At 43.0% G+C, this 25,883-nt stretch overlaps 1 protein-coding gene across 5 annotated transcripts in view; it reads left to right on the top strand.

Moving 5' to 3' along the window:
* LOC122528408 (disintegrin and metalloproteinase domain-containing protein 10-like) overlaps positions 1 to 25,883 on the top strand; it is a 198,200-nt gene that overhangs the window by 10,137 nt on the left and 162,180 nt on the right. For all 5 annotated transcript variants that reach the window (XM_043653479.1, XM_043653478.1, XM_043653474.1 and 2 more), the window contains one exon: positions 4,086 to 6,139. In XM_043653479.1, the coding sequence (XP_043509414.1) occupies positions 6,049 to 6,139 (91 nt within the window). In that variant the 5' untranslated portion in view covers positions 4,086 to 6,048. The remainder of the gene's footprint in view (positions 1 to 4,085; positions 6,140 to 25,883) is intronic.

Raw genomic sequence — 25,883 nt, 5'->3', positions numbered from 1 at the left:
TCCTTTCGTTCCGTACTTTAATCGCATTATTATACTTCGTAATCGTATTATTTAGTACGGCGACAGTGTCTGCCACTGTCTTAATTAATGCTTTCGCTTTACTTTTAAACTTAAAAATTTTTCTCACGGAACAGAGGAAAGATACAATTACGACGGAAAATGTCGAAAGATAATTAAAGAGTCATCGCCGGGAAAATATATTCTAGCTGTCGTTTCTCCCTCTTTCTTCTTTCGAGTTGTGCCGATCGGCGTAAGAAGTCGTTTCCATGAGACTGGTACATTTCAATTCGCGAAATGGTAAAAGCGCGATACGTCGTGCTTTTCACGCAGTGTCCAGCGTCTCGGCGGTGAAAGCGCGGCTTTGTCGCGGCGTCGATCGCGATAGGAAGTGCTCATTGAAGAGCACAGAGCCAAAAGCGAGCGAGCGCGACAATAAGGCGCCTTTCACGCGGTCCACTTTACCGGACGCCACTTGTCGGTTCACGGCCTTCCTACCTTCTTTTATACGGACCACTTCTCCGCCACCGAGCGGCGCGGCGTCGCCCCCTAGCTCAATGCCGGCCGTTCGCTCGTAAAACCTGTACGTCGAACAAATAGCGTTGATTTTATTGCTACACATCCGGAGGAAGACACGTGCGGCCGTTTCTCTTTCTCTTCGAACGTTTCTTCTTCGAACGTTTCCTGCGGTTGAGCTCGCGTTATTTGAAAATTCAGGCCTTTCAAGGCCGAATCCGCTCCGAAAAATCGTAGAAATGTAACAGAAATTGAGCCATCCGGAAGTTGATCTGTTTTTACGAAGTTCTCAGTTCAACGATTTTCCGAGTGCACGTGCACCACGATGGAATATTTTCCATCAATACAAATCGATCGATCTCGCGTCTCATTTTCTCTGTTTTGTTACTCAACAGTTGTGGATTTTTCAAAATTTCAAAGCCTGGGGTTTCTTTTTCCAATTGTATCTGTGAAAATATGAATTTTCATAAAAACGCAGTACACTGGGAGAACGAACAATTAGCTCGGTTCCCTGAAACAATTTGTGCAAACAGAAGAAAACGCTAGTTTCTTTTCTTTCGTCGAGGCGACAATTAAAAATGACAAAACGACCAGCGCGAGCATCGGAAGCGGCTAATTAACATGTTAATTGCGATTGGTCGGGGGCGCGCCGGGTTTAAATCGGTTTGTAAAGGAACGCGTGACTAAAGAAAGACGCGGGATGAGACCGGGAGTTCCGTGCGGCAGGTGATAAATAGCGAGAAACACGATAAGGCGCAACGAAAACAAGGGAGAAGGAAGCTTTGCAATTAAAATTCAGTAACTCGCTTACCGAAGTACACGTCTCTCGATTGTAGCGGCACCCATTTAATACGATAAAGCCAGGGCCGCTTTACACCGAGTACAAATCACCTCGCAATCAGAGCTTTCAATTGCTTCTACGCTGAACGATGAAGTGTTACGGTTACGAGGGCTACGAGGCGCTAGATTCAAATTAATAGTGTGTTTTGCGGCCCTCGTTAACGATCCCTCGTCCCGCTCGATCGTTAGTCATCTTTTTTAATTTAAAACATGTACTTCAGATTGCATTGTAAAATGTACACTGTAGAATATTATACGTTACTTTATTGTTTGTAATTTGAGATTTAACGCTGGCTCACAGTGTATAATAGTGTTATCTATAATAAAAATCATTAAATTTGAAGCTATCGACTGCATAAATGGCACGGTAAATTATTAACCACAGGGCCACATAATAGATGATCAATCCCTGAGTAGACCATTGGAGTAATGTAATTTCGTTTAATTTTAAATTAACAATTGTATCATTGTGTTCGTGTCGTGACTTAAATATCTAGCTGATTCTCTATTACATTGAAAGGAAATTAATTTTTGTTTAATTTAATTTATTCTGAGGTTTGAACCATTCATGAATTTGAAATGCGTACATATATGCAGAATGTTCCCAAAATCAGGACATAGGCCAATTTTGTTAAAAGCAAAGTTTTAAATAAAATTTCTGTACGTAGAAATTCTTCTCTTTGCAGATAAGAAGAGAAAAATCGTGGAAGAGATTACACGTTATCCCATAACGTGAGTTCGTGTTAGTTCAAAAAATCAGGTTTGTTCTGTTCGTTTGTATCACTTTTCGGAGGACGAACGTAAGTTACCCGATTGATCCAAGTTACTTTTATCGTGAGATAATCTTTTTTCCCGAGACACCCGGTTTTATTATCATTCACAACACTATTGTCCTGCTGTCTGTTTATCTTTCGGTAGACAAGCAGGCTTTTATTGCCCCGAAAACAATGCCATTATCGCCGGTAGCATGTAAATTTTTCTTGTATACACGAGACGTTACACGCGGTGGCTGGTTACTCTAGCGTTTCTCAAACAAACGTCCCTCCGGAGGAAAATCCCCGGGAAAGATTTCTCAAAGTTCCGCGAGAACACAACAGATAGAAACAATTATCAGTGTTATTTACTTTTATCGCCCGTTTATATCGGCCGGATGAAATATTGCAAGTTGGCGCACCGGGAGAAGTGTACGATATAATGATATTTTTCAAATAAATAAATTAATACCTGGGAGGGTAGCTGTTGTCCCGTTGGACAAAGATAAATCGTTCGTTTAATTGGATTCCCGTAACAATGCAGAGATGCAAGGAAGTGTAAGCGGTGAAATATTTAGCGTGAGCTGTACGACTAATTAATGAAACGGGATTACGGTATAATAAACTATGCCGGTGCAATTGTTTGGATTTAATGTACCAATCGTTGCATTTTCTTTCGAACTGTTGTAATGTACGTCCGTCATCGCGCTAACGATCGTTTCTTCATCGACGTGAATAATGTCTCTCAAACATTAATCAACGAAGAAGCTGAAATATCGCTGTGGGATCGGTTCTCCTCCTCTCGCGTGATTCTTTATTCGCTGTACAATGCTGGAGGCCATTTTTTTTAAATTTCTTGTCAGCTGGTGATTAAGACAGTCTTTTTATGCATTCGTGGGAAATTTAAAAGCATAAAGTTGCACGGGGTGCACGTAAAATATCCAAAAACTGTAGCTTTAATATTTAACGCACAAAGAAATTTTATATTATGATTCTGTTTGTTTTTAATTAATTAATTTTTTTAAATTTTGTATAAAGAGATAAGAATTTTTACTTTATTAAGGACAAGATAATTATTTTCTCAACTTTCTACTGTATGTTGGATTTAACGAACTTTTCATCAGACATGGAACTCCTCCACCATGTTTATCGAATATTCATAACGACACGAAAAGCTTTAGGCAAGAATGTTTGTCATTTTCAAGAACTTTATTCCCGCAAGCGAAATACGACCATAGAGCAAAACGATTTGCGGTTAGTTTCGGTAATACGAATCAAATTATATCTCGCTATCGAGCTTCTCATCCAAAAGTGTGGCAAGGCAAACAAAACGAGCCGGCCAGGCTCAGAGAGAAAAGAGAGAGAGAGAGAGAGAGAGAGAGAGAGAAGCACGGGGAAAAGTGACACTCGGTGCAAAACATTTTCAGACGCAAAGTCCCGCTCGTTAGCGACGCGCGAATTTTATTTGCATCCAATTAAAATGCAACTTCGCTAAATACTTCCAATACTTTTGCGATCGTCACCCGCTCGATAAACTTGGAAATGTTTTGCGGTTGTGGGACTGAACTTTAAGCGCGCGTTTATTCACCGAAAAACAAAAAAAGAAAGAAAAAACAATCGAATAAATACCGAGGCAGTGAGATTTTAAATCTAGAAGCTTTCTCTTCTAAACTCGGTTTTATTAATAATCATTTAAGGATCAATCTCATTTCACTCATAATTTCGTTCAATTTAGCCGATTTATATCACCGAATCATATTTTTTAACATTGGAACCGTGAAAGAAAATTCCAAACGTTCGTTCTATGTTGTTCGACTGAATTTTGTAATTTTGCCAAGTTGAAAACAAAAGAGAAATGATACGCTTGGTCCTCGATCGATTTACCGAGAGCACGAAACTCGAAACAAACATTTCAAACTGCGACAGGAGAATGAAAAGAGCTTCGATTTCATTTCAACGAGTCGTTCGATGATTTTCCAGGCACGCATCGTTGGAAGCAACCGCGAAACGTTGCCGGCCGAAGCTGTGGACAAGCGCGCGGAGGGCGTTGATCATCGGCAGCGACTTTGAACGCCGCTTTAATAACCAGTCAACCACGTGAAGTATTTCATTAGAGAGGCCCGGAGATCCTGGCCGGCATCGGAGGGGACAGGGACGAAGAAGGATCGGTGTGCTGGCGCGTCGCGTGATACGAATTCACAGAGTTTAGAGGAACCCGTAAGCTTCTCTTTGACGCTCGTCCCTTCTCCGACGAGAAGGGAAGTCCGACGTAGCGCAACTCCACGCCGCCGCCACCACCACAGACTACGGAAAGTTTAATAAGTGTCCATTGGCCGCGCGCGCGAAGCGTTTGTAATGCGTTCCGGTGTCACCGTGCCGTCCGACTGAGATTCGCCGAGATTCGATTTCAAGACGTAACAGGGCAGAGAGAGAGAGAGAGAGAAAAAGAGAGAGAGAGAGAGAGAGATGTGCGTCACCACCGAGTACAAAGGCTTCGCCTTGATCCGGCGGTGCATCAGTGAAGAAGCGAAGTCTCGTTCGCCGCGAGTTCGGATATCGAACATTCGCCAGTGACTGCGCAACGACGAAGATGTAGCCAGGCCACCGAAGCTGTTGCAGTTTCGTAGACTTTGATGTATTCCAAGTGTTTGGACCTCGAATCGAGTAGGTGTAGATTCTGGGACACGAAAATGACAATAACGTCGGTGTACGAGAAAGTGAGAGAGAGAAAGATAGATAGAACGTCGATGGAGTTAGGATGAACGGGACTCGAGCGATTAAACGAAGATCGCGCGGAATTCTGAAAAGTGTCGTCCAGATATTTCGACGAAAATCGAACGAGCGCGGGTCGATCAGATGTGGCTCGACGTCGGTGTGACAGTGACTTTTAACGAAATTTTGAGCGCGTCGCGGGTCGTAATGTTGGAGAGATCGGTCTGCGAATCCGTCGCGAGGGGCTGCCTCCTCGAAACAGTCTCGCGTATCCCGTCCCTTTCGTTCTTCGCCGCCTCGAAGTGGAATTTGTTTCCAATCCGAGTTTCGAGCCCGCGCGAACGCGACCGGGCTACCGGGAACACGCAGCTCGACTCGACGAAATAAAACGTGACTGGGGATCAGCAGCCGGGGATCAGACTTACCATTCGCGGGAATAGATCCCGGAAACGTTTCAGTCTTTCAGGAATGGTGAAATTCTGACGGCGAAAATGGAAATGCGATGCACGACGATGGAATAGCTTGACTGAATTCAGTCAGCGGCGCAAAGACCGAAGTAAAGACTGAAACGATACCTTCTGTCCACGGTTGAGATAGTAGCTGCCTGCTACAACCTGGAACTGCATTTCGTCTAATTCGACGGTGCCGTTGAAAGGCTTTTAGTAGAAAGACGGCACGCACCCGGTTGCGCGAAGCCGGTCGCTGCGCAAAGTGGAAAGTGCTGGAGCTGGAGAGACTATGATACCAGTTTGATAACGTGGGTCAGAGACTCGGTGCACGGTCGCGAGTTGCTACGTCCGTGTCTGGCCCGGCCAGCCGTGTTCACTCCCCTCCGCCCCTCCCCCACTCCCACCTCCTGGCGAGAGGTTTGGTTGGACGAGAATCGGAGAGGACTCGAAACAGGCAGCGAACGATCTAGACAGAGAGCGAAAGAGAGAAAGAGAGAGGGAGAGAGAGAGAGCACAGAGATTATTATAGTGGAGTTCGTGTGTGGTGCAGAGGCAAAAGAAGAGAGTCGACCGGGAAAGTAAGGGACAAAGAGGCAGCAGAAGGGGAATTCGTAGGTGGAAGAAGAGAAGAAGAGAACAACGGACTGCAACGTGAACGTGGAAGTTGAAGAAGAGCAGGGGGAGGTGGAGGTGGAGGAGGAGGAGGAGGAGGAGGAGGAGGAGGAGGAGGTGGAGGAAGAGGTGAGAGGACAAGCAGGGAAGTTTCCGTCTGTCCGAGGTGGATGGGGGTGAAAATGTTCGGAGTGTTGCTGGCATGTGTCTGGCTGGTTGCCGGCTCCCCGTTACATCCCTGGCCGCTAATACCGCACAAAGGTATGTGCTCGATCTACTAGTAATTTCTTACAGCTTCTTCTCTTTTTCCCCCCTTTTTTCTTTTTCTCTTTTTCTTTTTTTTCATCGAGAAAGTAAACCCGATGATTATGAATCTGAACCCGAGCGCACGATTTTCGTATTTTCGCGAGAGCGAAGGGATTATCAGAGAAACGTTTTACGAGCAATTTTTATCCTTGCGACACGGTGAAAGAACACTCGTGTTTTGTCGATACGAATGGCAAAATATCCCTGCTTGTTTATTATATAAATACCTTGCGGTGTAAAATGGCGGGAAATACGGGCGCGATAATTGCGACATTTTTTCGTCCGATTGCACGTTGCATGTGTATCGCGCAGTTAAAAATCATCGGTGTAACGTCGCAACGACAAAAACCACTTGTCTGTATCGAGCCTTACTCGTCGAAAGTAGAGAGAAGAAAGTTTCCCGTCGTTCCTCGCGTGTCGTTGTTTATCGTTCTGTGTACGTCTGTTCCCTTTTTTACATCTTGAACATACGCTCCCTTTTGTGATGCGGTTTAGTGGAGGCTTGACAGTTTGTTGCAACTTCCTCTTTTTTTCTTCTCCCCTCCTCCTCACTCCGGTGTACCGGTCTTTTTTCCATCGAAATTACAAGAGCGCCAACAGGGAGAGCTCTCTCTCTCTCTCTCTTTCTCTCACTCTCTTTCACCCTCTTGCCACCGCGTAACACTGTTGGCAGACTGTAGTTTTACGGCTGACGCGAACACTGTAATTTAAAATACTCCACGATAAAAGAGACGAACGATAACGGCTTAACAACGAGAGCAAAAAGTTATTCCATCTCGCAACGTTGATAATCCGATGTAGAAAAGTTGCCCGACGTTTCACTGGAAGTTCTTAACGCCGTGCTAAACGTTCTCGGGTTCACCGTCGACTAACGCTGATAGAGAACATACTCTCTGTTGAACCACTTTGTTGAAAAAGAAGGAAAAGAGAAAAACGGAAAGAAAAGAAACAGAAAAAAAGGAACTGTTCACCTTCTTTGTGCTTTTCTTTGAGTTAATTCAAACTTTTAGTCTCGTCAACTTTCTTCATTAAAAATACGTTCGTTAGATTACAAAAATTGTACGTTTAAGTGGGAAAGTTTAACTCTTTTTCGATGTGTATTCAGTGGCTTTAAGTACAACTGCGCTTGTCCTTTGTCAGACACGTTCGTTTAACGCGTGCTTAAACATTTTCGTTGATCTTCTTTCGTATTTATTCGCTGAAAGGGACATCGTTCGCGTCAATTATGAAAATTAATGTAAATATTTCTCCCGTGAAAACGTTCCAAGTAGAACGATTCTGTTTTAGTCGGACGGCTCTGCTTAACAGAAACGAAAACTGTTTAGCCAGTTTTCTTCACGTCTGTCCGTCCATGTGAATAACGTTGCCCGTGCCAATTGCAGAATTAATGCGAATTATCTTTCCTTCGGTATTCCTTCAAGTGGAAAAACACTGGCTCTCGTCAAACATTGACGTATCCAACGTAGACCCACGTTAAAATTCACATTGGAGGAATAATATTCGTTCTTAGATGATGAATTATTATTCGATCTCTTCTCTTCGGAGTGTAATAAAATTTCGTGAATGTCGATTCGAGCGATTCACCGCGAAGAAACATCGAATTGTGACGGAGAGAGATGATAGAACGGTTCCACCATGGTCGGAAACCGTGCCGAGGCATAAAAGGAAAGTAGCCAGGTTTTTTTTCCCTCCGGTATCTTCTTTGTATCGGTATCGTCGTTTCCCTTCTTTTGTGCGGTCGACTTTCTTCGAGCTTCGCGGATGGAAATGAAGACACGAACCGACGGTAAATCGAGCGACGCGCACACCGGAAAGGCACGCTCGATTTCGCAAACGCGCGGCTCCCGCTATTACGCGGCTTTGCTCGCGTAATCGCGCCTCCATTTCGAGAATTAGTCCATCAGGATTCAACGTCGCGTGAGATCAACCGATTCGTGTCAACACCGCTAGCGTTTCTTTCCTCTTCGCCGTTAAAAGGGGCAGAAAAAGGAGAAGGGAAACGGTGGAAAATAAAAAGAGAAGCGAAGGAATGTTTCCACTTCGATCGAAACGAGCCGAATCCCATCCATTATCCGCGAGAATGCCGCGCACGAACGTTTCGAACAGTAATTGGCGTGACGTCCCTCGAGTGTTCGACCCACGGTTCGAACGCTGATAGACGCAACTGGTCTCGCGGAGAGAATTCCGATTGAAGTTTTTCCATCTTGATGAAATTAATTCGTTAAAACGGCGCGAAAGTTGCTCGTTGTCTCTCTTTTTCTTTTTGCTCCCTCTTTTTCCTTTTCTTTTCTCTCCCTTTTTCTTTCTTTTATTTTTTTCCTTTTTCTCCTTTTTTAATCCAAAGATTCACCGAGACTCTCGGTATCGATTAACTCGGAGCTGGCGGCGTCAAACTTGGTCTCTTCGCCCTTCTTTGCCCGAGCGATGAACGAAGTAACAAAGTGGAAATTAAGAGGAATTTAAGAATTCGCAAGTTCGAACGGTTAATTTGCCAGGCGAGAGTTTTTAATCAACGCGAGCGCGTTCGCCGATGTCACGGATTTCATTTCGCGCGCTGTTCCCTCGCCGGGATTCCCACGAGGCGATGAGGGATTTCATCGGAGATAGACGACAGAGAACGCTCTCGTCACGTAGCTCTCGATAAGAGCGATCTTCGATCGACTCCTCGAGCGGTTCGCCGGCGAGGCGGTGCCGTTTCGAATCGGTGATCGAAATCGCGTGTGGCGAAGGCAAACGGGCCGGGGAACGATAAATATTTAACCAAGCTACTAGAGGATGGCCGTGTACGATATGCGCTCCGCGTAGGGTCGAAAGAAAAATTTAATATCGGCGCGGCGTTGTTGTTCACGGTACGTGCGGGCACGGTCGCATCGCGCGAAAAATGCCGGCGCAATTAGGCCAGTAAACGGAACAATTTCATTACTCCTAGCGAGCAATGCGTCCTTTACTCTCCTCTTCCTGCTTCCTCCTCCTCCTCGGGTGATACGTTGTTTCTAATTTCGACAAGTCCGTCTCAAAAGGGCAACTCATGTGGCTATGGAACATAGAAGACAAAGGGCTTGAAATTAAGCCTCGCTTCGCTACTTCGTCTATCGGATCCCGATTCTTCTCGAATTATGCATTCTTTCAACGTTGCAACGGTCGCTCAACTCTTTGAGCGCTTGCTAAAATTACTAAGAGTCCAAAAGTCCAGTCTATAAAAAGTCCAATGATTCAAGGGGCGTGTAAGCAGCAAATTTACAATGCATTTTTCTTTAGACTTGTTTCTTACGATGCGATGTAACTTATGAAAACGAATTATTTCAACACGAGAACTACCAGAAAAGTATCCGTAACTTTTCTAAGTTTACTTATGGTGTATTTTTATTAATTCGGACTTTTCACACGATTACGTATTCTTTCGTTTCTACATTTTAGTCATCGGTGGTTTTCTAATTTTGTCCGTATGACCGTACAGATTAAAGTCTCAAAGAGTTTTCCCATCGTTCAAAATTACGGTGTCTTTTATTACCGACGATTCCATAATTTTTCGTTTATTTAGAAACTGTCAAAAATCAGTCTAGAAACATAGGGATCGAATGTTTACTCTTTTTTCGGTGCACCCTTGGCGAACAAAGAAACAGAATAGTACGTGGTTTGAGCCTCTTGTATTCATTTTTGGCTGTTTAATATTCGGATAATGGAAAGCACAAGCTTGTTTGAGCTACATTATGGAATGGAAAATAATCAGGCCATAGTCGTGTGAATGGTTGAAAAGGCGAAGATGGTGGCATTAGGCAGACCGCCCCCCCCTTCCTCTCTCGAAAAAAAGGAAAAAGGAGAACAAATAGAACGTTGAACGCATAGAACAAACAATTCTTCGAGTGTAAGATAAAAAAAAAATGGAAACGAGGCAAATGCCTCTTTCGATCGAAACCTTTGTTAGCATCCCCTTAAATTCCCGTCGTTCATTTTCGTCAAATTCGCGAGGAGTCGTGTGTCGTATCGCGTTTCCCACGCTCCCACGTTTCCCTCTTTTCTTTTTACCAACCGTTTGTCATTATACGCCGAATCCACGAAGAGATCCTATTCCCCGGCGAATTAAGCGAAATCACGCGAAATTTCGCGATTGAAAGCGAAACACGTCACGCCGCGCGACAGAGTGGTGACTTTTATTTTGCCGAACGAGTGAAATCGGAGGCGTTGATTTCAAGAGGAAAGTTTCATCCTCCGCTCGAATCGACAGGCGACAAACGCGCGTCGGCTCGTAAATTTGATCGCGACGTTTAACGCAATTTCGCGTTTCGTTGTTTACCGAAAAACCGCGTCCATGATCGAAAGAACACGATTCACTCTCGCGAGCGAGAGATAAAAGCGTACAATTTCGTACGATTCCGCTTAATTTCTCCGATCGCTAGAGTCTATGCGATCGTCTCGAGCGATAAATTATTCCGGTTAACTATGCGCCGTTATACGTGTCTTCTCGTCGACGGGGAGTATCTACTTTGTATTACAAGCGAGACACGTTCTCGAGTGCAGGCCAAACGCGGTCGCGCCGCGACGATGAATAATACGCGGTGAAACTGTGCACCGTATAATTGCATATTTTTGCGGCGACTAATGCACTCGCGGCTCGCTGTCGTTCGTTACGCACGCTATTCGGCTACGGCGATGCGAATGTTTTATAAATTCGACTGATGACCGACGACATGGCCGAGACACGGACTGGATCGATATTCAGCTTCGTTCCACTTTCACGCTTTTTATACTTACAATATTCGGCTTCGCGACTCTCTTGTTGTTGATTTATTAAAAAGCAAATCGAAGCTTTTAGTCTATTTTTTTTTCTTTAAAAAAAAAAGCGAATGCTCCCAAAGAGAAACGTTCAACGTCACTTGAAAATGTTATCTTGTCTCTCGGTATTTTTATCATCTGTGACGTTTCACGAATTTGCTCGCGAACTTTTGACTTTATAAAAACTCATGTCATCGCTTAAAATACGCCACTTTTTTTTTTTTAATGCAATTGAAAGGAGTAAAACACGCGATTCATCGATGTCTGACTAATCACTGTCTAGTATCACTGGAACGGACTATGCAGCAGCAAGAAGAAACTCAATCCCTTTTTCTTTTCTTCCTTTCGCGATCTCTATGACTCTAATTCGTTAATTAACCCGTTTAATAGATAGAACTCCGAAGATTAAGAGATACATTTGGAAGCGATCCAACCAGCTACGTGACCAAAATCGGGAAAAGAGCTGTGCTCTCCGTCGTACGTTCTCGCACGCTTTCACAGAGATTGTCTTTCAAAAGCAGCTTTCGAAGAACAGCTGCGAAATGGTTAAAAGCAAGCTGCGTGCAGCTAAAGCTAAAGACAAAGAGCCAGAGCCCCGGGGCCGTGTCCCCGCACTTTGAAATCCGAGAACCGCCTAAAGATGCACCAACGCGTCCGGGTGGTTGGCTCGTCGTAATTCGTTGGAAAAAAATCAAGACGACTGCCGGAGGGTAGATTATACGAAGGTAACAGCGTTGCCACGTTGATGGCCCCACGGAGGGAAAGTTGCAATCGCGACGGCTAACAACATCGTGGAATATAAAATTGCATATTCATTAGAGATGGGATCGAGTATCTTACAAGTAGGTTTGAACCTTTTAAGAGACAGGATTTTACCGGACGAAACACTCTTCCCACGGAGGAACGTAGCTTCGCTACACGCGTATCAGAAATATTTGACTTTTAAATGTAACTGTCTTTCATCGCTGTGGCTCTTCTTCTATATTCAGCGGTGCGATTGGCAATACGTTTCGGTTTGTGTTGGAGACTTTTTTTTTCGACTAGAAGGTTTTCAAACGTCGCGATTGCGTCGCGTATGGTGAAATAGGAACGTGCATTTTCATTGTATCGATATGAATGCGTCTGACGTGCACGTGCGAGAACTGAAAAGAAAGAAATCTCGTTTCAGACATCGCGTTGCACGTGTACAATGGACCTCTCCTTTGAGTCTTCCAGTGAAACGGAGGGCAGTATCGTTCTGTAAGATTCTGATTTCCAACGTCCAACACGACATCGTTTAAAATATAAAATTTGTTTATACGTTCGTGTGTGAAAATGTGTCCGATTGTCGAAACATCGAGATGTTCATTCCAGTGTTCTAGAAACGGACTCTTCGCTTGTACGAAACGAACGGACTGCAAAGTGTGCTCGTTGAAACGCGGAACGAAACACGGATATCGAACTTGACTCGAATTGAACTTGATTTCGCCCCTAATATTCATAGTACCTCGGAATATCGAAACACGGATAGTACGTGACTGTCTTATCCGAGTGTGCGTTATCGAATTGTTTTCGCTCGAACAGGCAACAGAGGGTTGCAATGGACGCGTGCTGACTGATCGAACGTTGATAAGGGAAGCACGGGGTGGTCTTCGTTTGACCGATTGTGCACGGGTCAAACGTTGCGGAAAGTGGGAAACAAATTGAGAGAGCGGAACGAGGCTTCGATTAGATCTTCCAATGGCGATATAGCGCAGGAATTTATTCCAGCCGCGATGCACACGAGAGACGATTACCGAGGGGAATTGTTACTACGTTGACTCAACAAGACCGGCGGTGATTTAATTAGAATTTCATTTTTGCGCACAGCGATCTTTGGCCCTTAGGGGGTGCGGGAGGCTAAAACCATGGCCCGTTTCAAGAGACGTAGCTTTCACGGAAGCTGGTAGCACGAGTGGCACGGTGGTTAAATCTGGCTGCACACAAGCCGGGTAGTTAAAGGCCAGTCCTACAAATAAACGTTGAATTACTGTTCGCTATACTTCCTGCTACAGTCTTGAATAGAACTGTCCGCGTTACGAAGTGCCTTTAAAGACGGTAATACGACCATGCTGTACGGCTGTTCCTTGGCCAAGTACCATTCACCCTCGGATACAGCCAACGAATTCTTTTTACAATCTGTTTGATATTCGAGAAATTGCAAAACAATCCTCGTCGTCGGGGTGTATTCTGCGTGAACAGAAAGATGAGACATTAACATTGTCACAAGACAGAGTACCTCTAGACATTAACCATAAGCAGGATTGTCATAGTTTTTTAGTTCAATTTAAAATCCTGGCAACTAACAAGTGACTCGGTAATTTTGTAATCGCGTACCGATGAAATAGTAGTGCAGCGAAGCGCGACAAACAAACGAAATAACATTTCCAAAACATGGACACGTGCTCTTCAAAAGTTGAAAGTCCTAAGAAATGGCAGGGAAGCGTTTTCCATTCGTTTTGTCACTCATTCGTGTTTCCGACGTTCAGACATGGAAATTAGAGTTCACGGCGTTCGAGTAATCGCCGCACAGTCTTTTCGCGTTTTCGATGGGCTCTTATGCGCTTGCAGCTGCTACCACGCGATAAGAGGATTTCACAATATCGAGTTACGAGCGTGTGCAAAGTCGTTACATCGAGGTCAAGTGCCCTTGGAGGACTCTTTATTCCACACGAGCACTGCCAGGGGCAGCCACCTTTCAAGACGTTCATCCTCTCTCGTTCTCCCACCTTCCTTTATCTATCCTCGTCTGTCCTCCTTGTGATTCGATTCTTCGAAAAACCAAGGGCCCTCCAGTCGGTTCGACTGGTTCACGATAACGCTGGCCCCTTTGTTTCTTCCTGATCCGTGCCTCGAGTACGAAATTTAACAACACGTTCGCCAACAACCAGTGCTTCGATATGCTATTTATCATAATTGACCATTGTACCACTGTTCAACAGCATAGCTGTTTGAATTATTGAAATTCTGCCATTGCGTTTTATGCCCGATGTTGTTGTACATTGTAACGTTCCTCAGACTTTTCATTCACGCTCTCGCTCGAAAATTCGAGGATACTCTTCACTTTTAATACTCAACATTTATCGTAGATGATCAAATTTTCAAACTGCTTATTAACACAGATTCTTTACTTGATTTTTCTAAACCTAAGTCAAATGTAGTATTCATTCTAGGACTTTTGTGCAAGAGCGTAAGTCTTTCGAAACCTTTGTAATTTGAGCGTAAACTTTCGAATGTACAATCTCCAGATCGTCGTCTTTTAAAAAAAAATTAGAAGAGAAATCGAACTTTTGACCCTTCTAAATGCGAATATCCACTTGATAATTCACAGTTAGAGAGATTAATAAGTTTCTTGTCGAACGATGCTCGAGATCCTCTCCTTCGCGAGCGTCGATACTTCAAATTGAATAGTTTTTTTTTTCTTTGCACTTTCGAGGAGGGATATAAGATCTCCGAGAGATAAATTATTTATCGGCGCGGATAACCAGCATGCAAAACGAAGGGCGGGCACAGAAGTCTGTAAAAAAGAGGGCGAAAACCGTCGCGAGAGAAAACAGGCCTCTCATTTTAGGCGGGATCGGAAAGCTCGTTTCGAAGAAGCTTTCAAGAGGATCTTAACGAGGTTCGAATGGAAGTCTTCCGTCTTCGTCTTCGTCTTCGTCTTGGAGTAGTTGCTTGAATATTCGCGATCGTAACTGGAATCTAACCGAATCGTCGGACGAGTCTGTCTCTTCGGGAATTTCGTATGCGTAAACTGTCAGGTGCAAACGATGTCTCTTGACTGAGAAATAATTACTACATCGATGGAAGAACTATGGACAAACTATCGTGAATTTCGTGACTGTAAGATGAGAGCAGCGAGAGGAAATGCGAATTTAACTGTAACACTGAATTTAAATTCACCGCATTTCTGGAAATGCTTTCTACTTTCTATGAAAAGCAGATGCGAAGAAAAATTGTTTTAAAATTATTACGTTTAAATTGGAGGGAGCTAAATAAACGTAAAAATAAACGTTAAAAACGATTTCGAAATTAAAATAAGTTAATTGAGAGTTCAGAATTATCTTAAGGTTAATCAAGATTTTCTTAAAATTATTTCGTAGAGAAGCAAGATTAATCTTAAAACGTCATACTTGACGGCTCGTCTGAGTTTTTCTCCTTTACGCTACCAAAGAGTTGACAGAAATCATGAATAATATTTCACTGTTTGAATACGAAAAATGAAAAGAAAAAAAGCAAGAGGAACAGAGAAAAGAAAAGAAAAGGAAAGAAAAGAAAAGAAAAAAAGACTGGAATCGAATGCAAACGCGCTAGAAAGGAGATTTCATTCCCACGATGGTTGGATATCACGTCTGGGAAGGTTGCTGTCTGATGACGGTGCATTTTGTTTCAAGTCCTTCGGCGGTCTCATTTCTCTCCATCGTACGTGTAGGCACTTTTTTACGTTTATTACACCCGCGACACCACCCGCACTACCTTTTTCCCACCGAGACCCGGTTGTTGCATACAAAGAGAGAGAGAGAGAGAGAGAAAGAGAGAGAGAGAGAGAGAGGAGGAAGACTTCCCGCGCCACTTGATGAATTGCTGCGTACGCGAGGAACAACACCCAAGATTAATAACGTCCTTGCGCTTGAAAAACCGGATAATTGAAACAATGTAGTACCAGTTGCGTCCGTACGTTGGTACAACGGCTACGTCTGTTGGATAGACCTAGAGGACTCTATTGGACTCTCTATTCTCAAATTACTATCTCCAAGAAAATGATTTATTGCCACGGTCGATCTCTTCGCCTACGGCTCTCTAATTAAACTAGTTAGAGTAATATCTTGGCAGAGGGTGCGAAACGCCGATAGCGTATGAGGAAGCAGCCTATTAGAGACAAGGGGGTTGGCGGCAGTTTCTTAATTCGTTAGGAAGTTTCGCCAACGTATTAACGGCGTTGGATTCGATTAACGGATGCCCGGTAGATGCACGCCGGGGCTATGAGCGTGATTTAATTTAATCAGCACCTAGACATGGAGAAGGAGCTGGATGGTCGTTGGTCTGAGACCTGGGTTTGCCCTCGGCGAAGCAGCGAAGACGTCACGAAACCCTTTAGGGTTGAAACGCCAAGGGGCGTGATGGAGAAACACGGCTGTTAGATCTATCAGCGATAGTTAGCTTTAATCCCAACTTGCCGCGTCCACGTGATTTTGTTTCTGTTACTTTACTGCTTCTTATATCTTCTATCGGTATTTTTTTTTTTTTTTGGGGGGGGTTTTCCGTCTGTCTCGTGTTTTTGTTCATAGCTGGAAGGACTTACAATTTTCCAAGATTGATGGAAAATTCGGTGTTCTTGTTGTTTTTTTGAGTTTCAGACTTTCTAGAATTAACTAGAATGTAAAGTTTCTTCTACTTCGATAATAATTCATGCTAATTTTACATTTCAGTTTTGTTTGTAGCAAGAACTTCTAATTTTTTATAGTTAATTATTAGTAACAAGAAGTCAAAGTTTCTTGCGCTTAGATAGTAATTGACATGTGATAAACTCACCGTATGTGAGTAGTATATATATATATATGAGCATTGTTTAATTCGAATGACACTTACATCGTCTCGCTTCACTATGCTGAAAAGAGCAATTATACGTGAAATATATATTTTAGCAATCGTACAATCCATTCATATTGAAATTGCAAGCAAATACGACGAACCACTCGCGTCAACAGTTAATAATAATTGAGAAAACTTTCGATCCCGGGGCAAGCTCGTTACGATATCTATCGTTAAGCAGAAGAACCTCGTGCGCGCTACTTGTTTTCGCTTTAAGCCTCTTACAAGCAGGATCCCAGGATGTATTTAATGCGGATTATCTTTGTTCCCGTGTTTCTAAGATATGTTTGCCGCGGCAACAGCCGCGTAATTTGCTTTTTCACCGGGAGCAAGTCTTTTAACGCAGTGCGCCGAGATTATCCTGCAGGCGAGAAGGCTTTCTTCGCAAGCTCTTGCTTGCTTGGAATTTAATTAATGCCGCCTTTATCTATCGCGGCACGAAATAAAGAAGTGGTTTTGACGATGATTCTTCAAAGAGAAAGAGAGAGAAGAGAGACGCGCGCGACCACTGTGTCAAAGTCTCGAGAGTCTTGATTCGAAATAAAGAGGAAGAGATTGGTTAAGGTGCAAAGTGTAAAAGTCTGTGGACTCGAGCGGAAATCGTGAGATCAATACTAGAATTTGTTGCCAATGGTTGCGTTTGATATTGGAGGGATCTTCTTTCTCTTGCCTGATATTTTATTCTCTTCAGTCTCTCTTAGACGTAGAGTTTGCACGTTGTTGCGTACGTTCTAGCAACGTTCAATGAGATAAAGAAACATTGGAAATTGACGCGATCAATCTCGTAAATTCACCGATGAAAACCATTATTTTATCGTTAGAAATATTTGACTATATTCTCAATATACCCAATTTGAGAAGTTGTTCAGATCGTCTCCTCTTTAAAACGTATCTCTTCGAAATTTCCAAGGATTAACGGTAAAGTTATGAAACCTTTCTCGTCGGATGTTAAATCAAAACATGCCGTAAATTCAGCGAAGCGTCTCGTAACCGGTAAGAATTTGTTTTAAACGGACCGTTCAGCTTGCTTTCTGCGTTCCTATCTCTATCCATCCCCCGCGCCATTATTAAATGTCAAAGTAATTTCGCAAAGTGATGCAAGTGATGATCCGCTCGGAGCCCAACTCCAAGGGAAAAAATTGTTCGGGCCTTTGTGAGAATGACTTCAGTTTACCGTGAGCTGAATGGAACGGTAAAAGCTTGGTTGGAGCTTCCTCGACTCGAACGCAAAAGAGATTGCGGATTATCATGACAGATCTTGATGCTCTCGGTTGGGATCGCAGCTCCTACAGCTAACTCCTTTAGATGCTCCGGAGATCCGGCTCCACCGGTGTTTTGCATAAAATACTGAGGGGAAACGCTGGTAGAAAAATGGCGGAAGCGCCGATAAGCCGGGTACTAGTTAAGTACACTGGCTAGAGATGTTGGGTAATGAGCCGTTCGATCAAAATTATTAAATAATTGGAAGATACATCATCTCCCCTGTCTACGGGAGGATTACTCGCTTACCAGTGTCGTTTATCAATGTTCGCGCGGCGTTTCTACAATATTTTCTGTAAAACGTGATCGTTTAATCCTTTCCAGTCCTCCCTCCCTCTCCCCCCCTTTTTTTTTGCTTTTTGATGGAACAGTTCAATCTTGTAGTTTCATTCCCTTTCGTTTTAGAGCGGAGAATTTTGATTGAACGATTGCCTCTTGTAGCACTTTATCTTAAATATGTGGAAGCGAATTGAAAAATTAGAAAATTTCGGAACAAAAAGTGAAACAACTTGGAATAAAATGATATATAGCTGTCGATTCCTGATTATATAGCTTACAGGTAGCAACATGTCATTCGAAAAATCAATACAATATCTTTGTATTCAAAGAATAACAGTTGCATACGAAGTTGTCTTTTCGAAGTATTTGAAATATATTGTCACATTTATAAAGTGCCTCCTTCATGCGAAACGTTGCGAGTAGATGATAACCGTGACTGGTCAGACCGAGTTGAGAGAGACCAAGGTACGAGAGAACTCTGACTGAATTTTTAGATCGCGCGACCGATTCTATCGTCCGACAATGGGATTTAATTATCTTCTTTTTGTCTGAATTACTACATCGAGCGTGGGACGTTTCCTCGAAAACAGCGTCCTCGATCGAACGGAACACCGGCCAATTACAATCACCGGGTGAATGGCGTCGCGTTAAAAATCCGATGGAAAAGGCGGTCGTCACTTTTTCACGGGGACGATCCGATTTAATCGACGCGATGGATGACGAAGGGCTCGGCAATCCGGTGAGAATTCGCAATTACGTTTTTCTAATTCCTCGCAACGTGGTGACATAGACCGGTCGTGGCCGTTCCGTTTTTATCGCATGAACGGGCCCGCTTATTTATCGATAGCTCGTAAAAGAGCGGCCGGCAAACGGCTCATAAACGAGCCTCCAATAAAACTGGCTTGTTCTCTCTCTCTCTCTCTCTTTCTTTCTTTCACACTCTGTATTTGTTCTCTCTCTCTTTCTCTCTCGCTCCTCTCGCTCTTTCACCAACGCTTTTCCAACCTGGCACCCCTCGAAGCGGATCGTTAGCCGGAAATTTCGAGGTCCCTCACTCGTAAATTTCGGCCATGAATTTTTACGACATGCCGAATACCCGTCACGTTCGATCGCCGATCCGTGAGAAGAGACAGACTGTTCCCCCTTTGCAAAATGCCGTTTTTAATTGCCCGGCACAATTGTAATTCAATGGCCACCGGGCAGAGATCATGGCAGAATTTTTGTCCATGTTTTTCGCTCGACAGCGAGCGTTGAAATTTGCTGTTTTCCGCGTGTTCGATGCAGCGACGCGAGTCTACGATCGATCAGTCATTATCACGTCTTGACTCTTTGCTCAAGTGTACAAATTACGAGCGTTACGAACTTTATTCCACCTGTTAAATATTGTATTACGTTAGATTGAATAACAAGTTTGTTCGCATCTTTTCGGCGAACAGATATCTGTGCTGTTTTATGTTTATTCTGTCTCTCTCTTTAAATATTTGCCTCTTCTTAAAAACTTCCGACACGGATATTTTTCACTTCTTTAAACAAGTTTTATTCCTTGAAATGTTTGTGGAAGTTATTGCTCAAGACGAGCGAAGTTGAATTATCGCGCAACAATCTGCAACGTAATTTGCGTTTCAAAATTTTCAATCTGAAAAATCGAAGCTACGGTCAGAATGAGGAGAAACTCTATTAAAATACAGCTTTCTCCTGTCCGCGAGCATGGCAAGACGCTATAAGGTGAGAAATTAATTAACGAGCGACGTATCGAAATTAGAAATCTGACAATCTTGTTATACCGTTGGTCGAGCTCAACCGCTGCAAAGTCACCGACCGTAGTAATTTAGCGGGACAATTAAATACACCGGACGCCATCGAATGCTAATTAAAATTTGTACGTTGTTATCGGTTTGTCGCGTGGTTGATCGTTAACCAAGGGCGGCGCAGGAAAGCGTACGTTTGATGGGCCGCAGGAATTGAACGCGCTCCCTTGCAAATTCATTGGCCGCTTTATTTTATTACGCGGCATGCCGGTGTTCGGAAAATTGCCGCAAGATTGATGGTGTCCCGTATTCCTGTCAAACGCAAAATTCGCCAAATCCAGTTACTCCGTTCTCTTGTCATAAATATATATTAACCTGATTTTACCATGCATCATTTTTCACTTATCGATAAGCCGCGCAAACCAGCCAGTCCACTGACAGTCACCGACAAATTGAATAAAATTAGCGTCTCGATCATTTTTCATTTCACGCAAAAAGAACGAGTATGGTTTCTTCATTTCGTTCGATTATGGAGTATGACAGATAGCGATTGCCTCACGTAGAAAAAGAAATTTTCCCTCGCGTTCCCTCTTTCATCGCCAATGAGCTGGTTCAATGATGGATCAGTTGCAAAAGAATTCCCTCCGTCGTTGATAAAAGTGGTGTTATAATGTCCGGAGATCGCGAAAGAAATCCTTCCGGACGTTAATAGTTTAAATCTGATCCAATCTGAGAAGCAATGACAGAAAGAGTGCAAGTAGAATAGGTTGATCATATCGATCAGTCGTCGTACATACACGATTGAAATCACTTTTGAAAAATACATTCTTCACGAACCTAATCTGTTTCGATCGAAACTCTTGTCATCATCTTCAAAGTTAACGTTTCTCAATTATTAATTCTTTACTTTGGAATTCACTTTTCCTTTTTCTTTTACGGTGAGCAATCGCACAGAAATAAATGATCCATTTTTCGTTGGATATTGATCGCTATTGAAAGCAGAGTTGGATATTGATCACTCTGCCTATCGAGAGACTCAATTTGGCAGTGTTCAAATACGTATGAACGGCGATGTGTATCGCGGAAACGTGTCTACAATGTGGCTCTCTCTCCGAGCCGGGTTTAATCCAGCTTTGCGTGAAGAAAAAGTGGCTGGAAATGCGTTAGCGTTCCTGCTATCGGTATTTACCTCCGTATCCAATTCGAGTCTGCTAATTCGACTCGGAAGCCGGATACTCCCACGCTTTGAAATGAATCTAATCTAACCAACTTCGCCCCCTCCCTTCCCCTCCTTTGTTGTACTGCTTCTCGGAACGAGCGATCGTTTTTTGTTCCGCTCGAGCGGGGGCTGGTAGCGCGCGGACCATCCCCCGGATTTTCAAACGTCGTAGTCAGAGTGGGAAAACTTTACGGAAATGGAAAAAGTCTTGGGGAGGAAAGATTCCTCCTCGTCCTTCGTCGGTCACCCGGCGGTCGGAGGATACGGAGGAGGTTATTCTTGCTTCTCTCCGGACGGACGGGCCGGCGAAAAGTCGATATGCCGCTGCGGCGAATTTTCAACGTCGGGCTGACTCTCTCGCATCCGAGAGGGTTAGACGCGATTCACGCTGGTTTACGTTTCGCGCACAGATCGAACTCTTTTTTTTTTATTTTTATCAACGGCTGTTCTTGAAATTATATTCCTAGAGAATTCTCCGAGCTATCCAGCCACGGACTAATGTCATTCAATTTACCCTCGCGAGAGAGATAAATGGAGAAATTATTTTACGCTAAATATCGGGACGCTTTGAATCTTTTGCGAGTGTGTTGCGTTCTGTTGCAGGGGAAATATTTTCGAAAATTCCATTAGCCCCGGGTCGTCGACGTGTCAGTGTCGGTAAAGTTTGGAACAAAATTAGTAATTGCGTGTGGATGTTATAGAATAATTAATTAATTATCTGTTGTATCGATAAACTGCAATTATTTGGCGTGATGGTATTCAACCTTCTATGAGCCAGAATTTCGTTTACTCGCCGGAGAAGACGATTATTGGTTAATTGTGACTATTGTTACTCGATTTAAAAGTCGGATGTTAAAAATTGTTACATGCAATTCATTTTCCAATCGGTGACATACAATGGCGAAGCAACAGGCGTAGAAAATAAAATTTAGATCAAATCTAGGTACACAGATAGGTAGATTACAAGAATATTACAAACAGAAAAATAAAACATTATCATTGAATATTACAAAATATTTTTTACAAGTGTAGAAAACTTATTACATGCCAGTGCATATGGTTCTTGGAAAAAATATTGAAATATGATCAAAAGAAAGAAATTACGATTGAACCATTTCCGTGAATTTAGACATATTAGTAAAATATGCGGTCGCAGAGTGTAGAGCAGGCTATTCCAGATTTATTTAATTTAGCAACCACGCAAGACAAAGTACTGTCCTTTACAAATAGGAACATAAGCTGAATAACGTGAGCTCTGGATACATATTTGGACAAGAATTAGGTAGAGACCCAGATCCGACACTTTTTAGCCAGGGGCAAGTACCGCTCGAGTGTGCGTAGCAAAAATCCGAGATTAACAACGGATTATATTTTCCTTTACGTAGATATTTCTTGAGATTTCCAGATAATACATCGTGCAACGTAAAACAAACTTCGAGCGAGCAATCAAATGTATAATTATAATCGTAAGTTATATCGTATTTATTTTTCCTCGCAAAGTCGAAAGTAGACAGATAGAGAATAAATTCAAGAGTCGAAGTCAGATTGTTGAAACGTACGGGATAAATTCAGGAGCTGAAGCTCCGACTGGCTGCGCGAATGTGTAAAAATATACGAAACGGACTTTTTTATCGTAACATTGTAACGCAGATGAGATAATTTTCTATCCCGTTTCTCTAGTAATGTTCACAGAAATGTGAAATCTCTGTCTAAGTAGAAATTTCAAATTTTACCTTATATCTTCCTACGTATATCTTCCAAAAAAAGTCGAAAGAGTACGGGACCTGCACGAGAGTTGAAGTTGGACGTTTTGTTAAATGATTTTATTTATTTTTCCCTATTCAGTGTCGGTACACCGTTGCTGAAAAAGGAAAAAAATAGAAGTTTTCGCTCTTCAATATTTCCAAGAGGTAAATGCGTGACCAACGAACGGTGGAAGAACAGGCAGAGAAAGGAAGCCCGATGGAGAGAACGATTATGGCATAACGCAGTCGTTATCTCGCGTTTTTTCCCCATCGTTAAGGGCTCTCCGTTTCCCTACAGCTTTCCTGCATGCCTGTGCATTATCGTCCCTTTCAATCCTCGTTCGTAACTAATCGAGAAGTACGGATAAAGGGATGAAACGACGGTAGAATAGTAAGGGCGAGAAGGATTAGAGTATCGGGGTGGAAACGGCTAAAGGGACGCGGGAAACGCCGGTCGCCGGGATTATTGAAACTTTCAGGGAACAGCGTGAAGGATCTCGCCAAGCGTGAATTAGTAACGATCTCTTGCCAATTTCGAATAAATTCGCAAGAACAGCGCAATGAAAACACGTAAGAAAGAGAGGAAGCAGAAGCAGAGTTGAGAGAGAAAGAAGGGAAAGAGAAGTTGAAGACAGGCTCGCGGAGAAAATTAGCAAGTTGGCGAGAGGTGTGACGATGGCGTGACAAAGAATGTCCCGAAGAAGAAGAAGAAGAAGAAGAAAGGGAAAATTAGAGACCAGTGAAAAGGGATGTGAAAAATACGGGGAGAAAATGTACTGACAATGAGAAAGAGAGAACGAGTGCGTGGCGGAGAGAGACGAGTGGAAAAGTAAGGAAAAGAGACGGAGAGAAGCGCGAACTGGCTGTGGCGTGGCGTGGCGCACAGTAGGGGGATAATAGATGAGGAGAATAGGAGAAAATCGGCGCGTCCTGCAAACATCGACGCGGAAAACAGCGCAACGAGATGGTTTGGACCGTGTTGTAATTGCAGCGAGAAAGTGTCCCCCGCCGAATCGGGGACACGGTACGTGACACACGAGAAATTGGATAATGCGAATTGGCGGTAACAACCGACTTCCATGGGGGTGGAGTAACAGTCGGAGAGTGTAGGAGCAGGAGGGTTGGGCGGTACCCCCGAATAAAATTGCGGACAACGATGTGTACGTGTCGTGGATGAGGGGGATGGGGGTGGGGTTGGGAGCCGGGAATGGGACGTGAAACGACGAAAATGGCAGGCCGATTGCGTTGTAACGACTACAGGAAAAATGCTGCTGTTAATGTATATCATTGCTGACGCGGCGAGGTATTATTTTTCGAAATATTTCGCCCTCTCTCGCCTGCGACACTGCCGATCGTACATTTTGCAAGCGACACCCTCCGTCACGGGCAAGTGCACCGGGAAAATTGATAATTCATCTTCTTTCGGTTGAAACATTGTACCTACTTCCATCCGCTTTTTTTCTCTCGTTTTTTTTTTTTTTTAATTCATTGCTTCTTGTTGGAGTGAATATTTCACGTGTGTAGGATATTTCGAAAAAAGAGTACAAGACTTATGGACTTGTCGTGTTCATTGACAGGAGTAGATTTTTTGGAGGTGAAATTTTTCATTTTTGTGTATTTGCAGGAAATTTGTAGCTGAAAATGTAGTCAGCAACTTGTACCAAATTCTAACAAATTGACATCCGTATCACGAGATTGAATTTGTTTCGATCGGTTAAAAATCGCTGGACGGAGATCTAAACGCAGATTTTCTTGCGGCGTTGCGAAATTCTTCCAGCAATTTGTTACCGTTCTTCCGAAGAAAAAGCACCGAAGCGATAATCTCGGCAAGTTTCTCAGTTGTCGAAGAAACATTTGCCTGAGAAACTGTTGTGCCTGTGTGCACAGATTATTGCGAGTCATTCTCTCTTTTGCGCGGGCGGACGCGGCTTCGTGCGAGCCGGGTAATTATGAAAAGTTACCGCTCTTTGATCTGAGTGAATCCGTATATTTTATTGACAAACTCCCCGGTACCAACTTTTCCATTAAGAGACACCGAGAATTTTCCTATAGGCAAGCAAGTCTGCCGAGTTGTTGTCGATGTTGGCTCAAAAGGAAGATACTCTTAAAAAAATTGCGCTGGGTAATGAAGATCCTCTTTGGTTGAAGATAGATTAAACAAGAGACAGAGAGAGAGAGAGAGAGAGAGAGATTCTATATCTTTTGCGGTAATTTAGGGAGCTGCTTAGAGGAAAAAATAGCACGTTTATTTATTGACGGAAAAATATAATGGCTACGAAAAATACTTGTATTTATTATGGTACATAGTCACAAAAGTCCACTCTACAGATGTTGAAGAAGTCACGATATTTCAGAAGAATAAGATAAAAAATCTAATATATATTCACCGTGAGCAAACATGTTATTATCATTTTTATAATTATAATCTGTAGAATATGTTGCAACATTATTTATATATTCTTTCAAACAAATGTGAAAAACATTGTCGATAGTTTGGGAATTGTAACTAAATTAATCAAGATCCGCAAAGTGTTCAAAACGTTTCTTTCAAATATTTCAAATTTCTCACATACATACGTAGAATTCTGTAGCTCAATCAAGTCCACCTATATTCCATAATTTAGTATAGTTTTTCATAAAAATTTGACGAAACCAAGATACAGGATTTGATAAAACAAAGCGTTCGTCACTTGTGTCTTCTAACGAAGTTAGAACGTGCAAATATTTTTTTGCGTCAGCTTATTTGCAATTCCAGGAATGGATATCCATCCTTGCTTAGAATATACGGATTGCGTGCTTGTAATTCCTTCGAGTGGAAACGTATTTGAAAGGCTATCGTCGAGCTAAAACGCGATATTAACCGGCGATATTTATTTAACATTTCCTGCATCGATATTTCAACCCGGACCTATGGACGATTTGGAACTTTGATTAAACTTTAATTGCCTCGCATCACCGAAAGCGAACCGCGTTGAAAATGACATTTTCATCGTATCACTTTTATTCGCCTGTGATAAATAGCGGTTTTATGGCCTCTTTCCCACTACGTTTATCGTGCTCGTTTC

The sequence above is a fragment of the Frieseomelitta varia genome, unplaced genomic scaffold (genome assembly GCF_011392965.1).
Source record: "Frieseomelitta varia isolate USP_RPSP 00005682 unplaced genomic scaffold, Fvar_1.2 scaffold_250, whole genome shotgun sequence".
Classification (NCBI taxonomy): Eukaryota; Metazoa; Arthropoda; class Insecta; order Hymenoptera; family Apidae; genus Frieseomelitta; species Frieseomelitta varia.
Note: the sequence above shows the minus strand (reverse complement) of the source record. Positions and strands in the feature narration are given on the sequence as shown.